The following is a 7,500-nucleotide window of genomic DNA, read 5'->3' as shown; positions in this document are numbered from 1 at the left end:
ATCCACCCTAACCTGCACATCCCTGGGCACTACGGGGACAATTTAGCACGGGCCAATCCACCCTAACCTGTACATCCCTGGGCACTACGGGGACAATTTAGCACGGCCAATCCACCCTAACCTGCACATCGCTGGGCACTACGGGGACAATTTAGCACGGCCAATCCACCCTAACCTGTACATCCCTGGGCACTACGGGGACAATTTAGCATGGCCAATCCACCCTAACCTGCACATCCCTGGGCACTACGGGGACAATTTAGCACGGCCAATCCACCCTAACCTGTACATCCCTGGGCACTACGGGACAATTTAGCACGGCCAATCCACCCTAACCTGCACATCCCTGGGCACTACGGGGACAATTTAGCACGGCCAATCCACCCTAACCTGCACATCCCTGGACACTATGGGGACAATTTAGCACGGCCAATCCACCCTAACCTGCACATCCCTGGGCACTACGGGGACAATTTAGCACGGCCAATCCACCCTAACCTGCACATCCCTGGGCACTATGGGACAATTTAGCACGGCCAATCCACCCTAACCTGCACATCCCTGGGCACTATGGGACAATTGAGCACGGCCAATCCACCCTAACCTGCACATCCCTGGACACTATGGGGACAATTTAGAGCGGCCAATCCACCCTAACCTGCACATCCCTGGGCACTATGGGACAATTTAGTACGGCCAATCCACCCTAACCTGCACATCCCTGGGCACTATGGGACAATTTAGCACGGCCCATCCACCCTAACCTGCACATCCCTGGGCACTACGGGGACAATTGAGCACGGCCAACCCACCCTAACCTGCACATCCCTGGGCACTACGGGGACAATTTAGCATGGCCAATCCACCCTAACCTGCACATCCCTGGGCACTACGGGGACAATTTAGCACGGGCCAATCCACCCTAACCTGCACATCCCTGGGCACTACGGGACAATTTAGCACGGGCCAATCCACCCTAACCTGTACATCCCTGGGCACTACGGGGACAATTTAGCACGGGCCAATCCACCCTAACCTGCACATCCCTGGGCACTACGGGGACAATTGAGCACGGCCAACCTACCCTAACCTGCACATCCCTGGGCACTACGGGGACAATTTAGCACGGCCAATCCACCCTAACCTGCACATCCCTGGACACTATGGGACAATTTAGCACGGCCAATCCACCCTAACCTGCACATCCCTGGGCACTACGGGGACAATTTAGCACGGCCAATCCACGCTAACCTGCATATACTTGCTCTGTGGGAGGAAACAGGAGCTTCCAGAAGAAACTTTGGCGGACACAAGGGGGAACTTGGAAATTCCACGCAGGCAGTTGCCTGAGGCTGGAATCGAACCCGGATCCCTGGTGCTGTGAGGCAGCAGTGCTGCTCACTGCGCTGCTGTGCCGCCCAGTCACATATAGAGACATTGACATTGGTATTGAGCAGCACCCGCTGAGCAATAACCTGCTCACACCCTTTCAGTTCGGATTCTGTCAGGGCTGCTCAACCGCTGACCTCATTGCAGTCCCTCAAACAGGGACACAGCTCCAGAGGCGCGGGGAGAGTGACAGCCCTTGACATCAAGGCCGAGTGTGGCATCACGGTGCCCTGGAGTAAATGGGTACCGGGGCCAGCTCTGCACTGGTTAGACTCGTCCCTGACCTCGAGGAAGATGGTGGTTGTTGGAGGCCAGTCATCTCAGCTGCAGGAGTTCCCTCGGGTTAGTGTCCCATGCCCCAACCATCTTCAGCTGCTTCACCAGTGACCTTCCCTCTATCATTCGGACAGAGGTGGGGCTTACATCGATGATCGTGCACCATTCACCCCGCCCTCTGAGACTGGAGCAGGCCGTGTCCCAATCCAACAAGACCTGGACAATACCCAGGCTTGGGCTCTTAAGTAATAAGTTCCACTCCGGCTACACAAATGCAGGGAACTAACCATCTCCAACAAGAGATGGTCCAACCATCATCCTTTGAATGTCAATGCCATTGCCATGATTAAATCTCGCACTATCACCCTCCTGGGGGTTACCGTTAACTGCAAACAGTCAATACCAGCCTGTACTGGTACATACTGTATCGACAGGAACAGGACAGAATATGGTACATTACTGTCCCACCATTGACAACAAACACAGGGCCAGTCAGTGATGCCAATATTTAATGAGTGAATACAAATCTCAAAGACACACCGGCACGCACACGCACACACAGAGACACAATATTCACGTATATATGCACACGGGTACATGTGCACAGACACACAAATAGACACGTATACATACACACGCGCACACATACATGCATGCAGACACAGGCACAATGATCAATGTAGACACAGACACACAAATAGACACGTATACATACACACGAGCATACATACATGCATGCAGACACACAGGCACACTAATAGACACGTATATATAGACACGCACACACATGCATGCAGACACACAGGCACAATGATAAATGTAGACACACACAAATAGACACGTGTACATAGACACGCACACACATGCATGCAGACACACAGGCACAATGATCAATGTAGACACACACACAAATAGACACGTATACATACACACGAGCATACATACATGCATGCAGACACACAGGCACACTAATAGACACGTATATATAGACACGCACACACATGCATGCGCGCAGACACACAGGCACAATGATAAATGTAGACACACACACGGATAGACACGTGTATATATACAAATGCACACGTGTGCACAGACACAGGCACACAAAGATAGACTCAGGCACATAAATAGATATGTATGTATATATATAATATATATATACACACACGTGTGCATGCGCACACAGACAAATATATACAGCCACGCGCAAATACACATGTATATATACACACACAGGCACACAAATACACACGTGTATATATGCACATGCACACAGACAAATAAAGATACAGGCACACACAAATGCACACTATACACAGGCACACACACAAATACACATGTATATATACACACGCACATGCACAGACATATATAGATACAGGCACACACAAATACACACTATACACAGGCACACAGACAAAGCTACAGGCACACACAAATACACACACGCACATGTGCACAGGCACGCAGACAAATATAGACACAGGCACACAAATAAGTATATATATACATGCACATGTGTACAGGCGCACGCGCACAGACACGTTATATGTAAAAATAGATGTGTATGTATACATGCGCACAAATAGACATGTATACATACACACAGGCACACTTCGACACTGGCAAATATAGACATATATATATATACACATGTACACATGTACATGCACACAGAGCCCAAATAGGTGTTTATATATAGATACACAGACAATTATAGACACACACACATAGGTACGTACACACACAGTTGGACACAGGCAACTGTAGGCACAGATACACAAATAGACTTGTGTATATGTACCTGCATGTACACAGACACACTCACACACACAGACACACTCACACAGACACACACACAAACCCAGAGAGAGAATGGAGGGTGAGAAAATAGATAAAACGAAGAGAACCACTGACAGTGATCGAGGCAGTGGGAAAGAGAGATGTCAGGGGGAGAAAAGGATGGAGAGGCAGAGCTCAGGAGAGGGAAGCAAGACAGACTGAGAGAGAGAGGGAGACACTATGGGGTTAAAGAGTTTGCACGATCTGGGAAAGTGGTGCGGGACAGGGACTGGGGCGAATGTGGGAACAGCAGGACTGTGAGTGAGTCTTTGCTTGCCTTTGTAAAATACCGCCGTGCCAGTGTCAGGTTCGGCGTGGAAAAGGGAGAGGGACTGCGGCTCCACGTTGTCGAGTGCGTTAATTGCCATGGTTCCTGTTGTCTCCACACAGAGGAGGGAAGATCTGTCTGACCGAGCACTTCAAACCGCTGTGGGCGCGGAATGTTCCCAAGTTCGGCTTGGGCCACCTGATGGCCTTGGGGGTACGTTCTTCCTAATCATCGTTCAGCCCTTCCAGATGCCTGCCAACAGGGACTCGAAGCAATCTAATCCCCGCTACTGGGAAATTGTGAAACATGGAGGGAGCTTCACTCTGTATCCAGCCCTTTACTGTCCCTATCCTGGGGGGGGGTGTAATGGGGGACAGTACTGAGGGAGCTTCACTCTGTATCTAACCCCCCCCGTCCCTGGGAGTGGGGGGAACAGTGCAGAGGGAGCTTCACTCTGTATCTAACCCCCTGTCCCTGGGAGTGGGGGGGAACAGTGTAGAGGGAGCTTCACTCTGTATCTAACCCCCTGTCCCTGGGAGTGGGGGACAGTGTAGAGAGAGCTTCACTCTGTATCTAACCCCCTGTCCCTGGGAGTGGGGGACAGTGTAGAGAGAGCTTCACTCTGTATCTAACCCCCTGTCCCTGGGAGTGGGGGACAGTGTAGAGAGAGCTTCACTCTGTATCTAACCCCCTGTCCCTGGGAGTGGGGGACAGTGTAGAGGGAGCTTTACTCTGTATCTAACCCCCTGTCCCTGGGAGTGGGGGACAGTGTAGAGGGAGCTTCACTCTGTATCTAACCCCCCCCCCCCCTGTCCCTGGGAGTGGGGGACAGTGTAGAGTGAGCTTTACTCTGTATCTAACCCCCTGTCCCTGGGAGTGGGGGACAGTGTAGAGGGAGCTTCACTCTGTATCTAACCCCCTGTCCCTGGGAGTGTTTGATGGGGGGACAGTGTAGAGGGAGCTTTACTCTGTATCTAACCCCCTGTCCCTGGGAGTGGGGGACAGTGCTGAGGAAGCTTCACTCTGTATCTAACCCCCAGTCCCTGGGAGTGTTTGATGGGGGGAGAGTGTAGAGGGAGCTTTACTCTGTATCTAACCCCCTGTCCCTGGGAGTGTTTGATGGGGGGAGAGTGTAGAGGGAGCTTTACTCTGTATCTAACCCCCTGTCCCTGGGAGTGTTTGATGGGGGGCAGTGTAGAGGGAGCTTTACTCTGTCTCTAGCCCCCTGCTCCCGGGAGTGTGAGATGGGGGACAGTGTAGAGGGAGCTTTACTCTGTATCTAACCCCCTGTCCCTGGGAGTGGGGGGACAGTGTAGAGGGAGCTTTACTCTGTCTCTCGCCCCCTGTCCCCGGGAGTGTGTGATGGGGGGTTAATGTTGAAGCTTCCCTCTGAGCCTCTGGGGAGTATGGAGTCCCCTGGCCTGCTCCCCTGGAGATGTTTCTACGGGGTGTGAGGTCCCTGTAGCAGCACCACCTTCAGGAGTCTGTACTCTGTGAGAGGGGAAAGAGGCCGATAAAACTCTCACCGTTGTCTGCTTCCCCCGCAGCTGGGTCCCTGGCTCGCTGTCGAGATCCCGGAACTGATCAGCAAAGGGCTTGTCCAACACAAGGAAGGGCCGGACAAGAGCTAGGAGCAGACTGAAGCATCGTATGGGGGCTGGGCGCGCTGGGGTCTCTGGGGATCGATGTTTCGTTGGTTGGAGATGGGAGGACCCAGCTCTTCGACCATCGGCCTGCTGGACCGTTAACTCTGCCTGAATCATTCCCGACTTTCAACAGGTCTCTCCCCTCCCCCCTTCCCCCGTCTCCCCCCTTCCGCCGTCTTCCCCCCCTTCCGCCGTCTCTCCCCTCCCCGTCTCTCCCCTTCCCCCGTCTCTCCCCTTCCCCCGTCTCTCCCCTTCCCCCGTCTCTCCCCTTCCCCCGTCTCTCCCCTTCCCCCGTCTCCTCCCCTTCCCCCCGTCTCTCCCCTTCCCCCGTCTCTCCCCTTCCCCCGTCTCTCCCCTTCCCCCGTCTCTCCCCTTCCCCCGTCTCTCCCCTTCCCCCGTCTCTCCCCTTCCCCCGTCTCTCCCCTTCCCCCGTCTCTCCCCTTCCCCCGTCTCTCCCCTTCCCCCGTCTCTCCCCTTCCCCCGTCTCCCCCCTTCCCCCGTCTCCCCCCTTCCCCCGTCTCCCCCCCTTCCCCCGTCTCCCCCCTTCCCCCGTCTCCCCCCTTCCCCCGTCTCCCCCCTTCCCCCGTCTCCCCCCTTCCCCCGTCTCCCCCCTTCCCCCGTCTCCCCCCTTCCCCCGTCTCCCCCCCTTCCCCCCGTCTCCCCCCTTCCCCCGTCTCCCCCCTTCCCCCGTCTCCCCCCTTCCCCCGTCTCCCCCCTTCCCCCGTCTCCCCCCTTCCCCCGTCTCCCCCCTTCCCCCGTCTCCCCCCTTCCCCCGTCTCCCCCCTTCCCCCGTCTCCCCCCTTCCCCCGTCTCCCCCCTTCCCCCGTCTCCCCCCTTCCCCCGTCTCCCCCCTTCCCCGTCTCCCCCCTTCCCCCGTCTCCCCCCTTCCCCCGTCTCCCCCCTTCCCCCGTCTCTCCCCTTCCCCCGTCTCTCCCCTTCCCCGTCTCTCCCCTTCCCCCGTCTCTCCCCTTCCCCCGTCTCTCCCCTTCCCCCGTCTCTCCCTTCCCCCGTCTCTCCCCTTCCCCCGTCTCTCCCCTTCCCCCGTCTCCCCTTCCCCCGTCTCTCCCCTTCCCCCGTCTCTCCCCTTCCCCCGTCTCCCCCCTTCCCCCGTCTCTCCCCTTCCCCCGTCTCTCCCCTTCCCCCGTCTCCCCCCTTCCCCCGTCTCCCCCTTCCCCCGTCTCTCCCCTTCCCCCGTCTCTCCCCTTCCCCCGTCTCTCCCCTTCCCCCGTCTCTCCCCTTCCCCCGTCTCCCCCCTTCCCCCGTCTCCCCCCTTCCCCCGTCTCCCCAGTGCATGCTCTCTCTCTCACTCTCTCTTTCTCTCTCTCTCTCTACCCCCCTTCCCTCTCTCTTTCTCCATCTCTCTCTTTTTCTTTCTCTGTGTCTCTCCCTCTGTCTCTCTCCCCCTCCCCCCCTCTCTCTCTCTCCTCCTCTCTCTCTCCACCTCCCTCTCTCTCTCTCTCTCCCCCTCTGCCCCTTGCCCAATCAAAGGGTTTGCACATTCCTCCCCTCCATTCCTGAGAAATAGTGTCTCCCTGTGGTGTGCCCGGCCGTTTGCAAATGCAAAGGTGTAACTCCGTCCGTCTCTCCCCTTTTCACCCCCCCCCCTCCACCTCGCTCCGAGAGGGAAGTCGCTGAGATTGAATCTCTCACCGCTGACAGTGGGAGAGGGCAGGGATAGGATTGCACTCTGACCCCCCTCCATCCATTAGTCTGGAATAATGCCCACCCCCCCCCCCGAGGAGGGATGTGACTGTTTGGGTGCGCGGGCGTTCAGAGGGGAGCAGACAAGGACTGGGGAAGGGTGGAGAATTTAATATTTGAAATAGGTGTCCGAAACGAACGTATTAAACCTGTACAGCACGATCTCTGTTTGCAAATTTCCTTTCCCACAATCCGGATGTCCAATCATATTCATTTGAGTTTCACCTCTTGTCGTTCAACGAGCGATTCCTTGATTTTGTTTCTTCTGCTGCGGCAACGACTGGCTGGGCCCAGCATTTACTGTGTCTCCCATCTCAGCTTCCCCCCCCCCCCAGAGAAGGTGGGGTGAGCTGCCTTCCTGAACTACCACAGTCCCAC

The 7,500-nt window shown here is 55.7% G+C and overlaps 1 protein-coding gene across 1 annotated transcript in view; it reads left to right on the top strand.

Annotated features, from left to right (window-relative positions):
* The window catches only part of ufc1 (ubiquitin-fold modifier conjugating enzyme 1), a 13,082-nt gene extending 7,368 nt beyond the window's left edge, over window positions 1–5,714 (top strand). The window contains exons 5-6 of the mRNA XM_072567495.1: window positions 3,898–3,988; window positions 5,323–5,714. Of these exons, the coding sequence (XP_072423596.1) occupies window positions 3,898–3,988; window positions 5,323–5,406 (175 nt within the window). The 3' untranslated portion in view covers window positions 5,407–5,714. The remainder of the gene's footprint in view (window positions 1–3,897; window positions 3,989–5,322) is intronic.
* Window positions 5,715–7,500: the final 1,786 nt, after the last annotated feature.

This window comes from Chiloscyllium punctatum, unplaced genomic scaffold (assembly GCF_047496795.1).
Source record: "Chiloscyllium punctatum isolate Juve2018m unplaced genomic scaffold, sChiPun1.3 scaffold_338, whole genome shotgun sequence".
NCBI classification, from domain to species: domain Eukaryota; kingdom Metazoa; phylum Chordata; class Chondrichthyes; order Orectolobiformes; family Hemiscylliidae; genus Chiloscyllium; species Chiloscyllium punctatum.
This window is presented reverse-complemented; position numbering and strand designations above follow the sequence as displayed.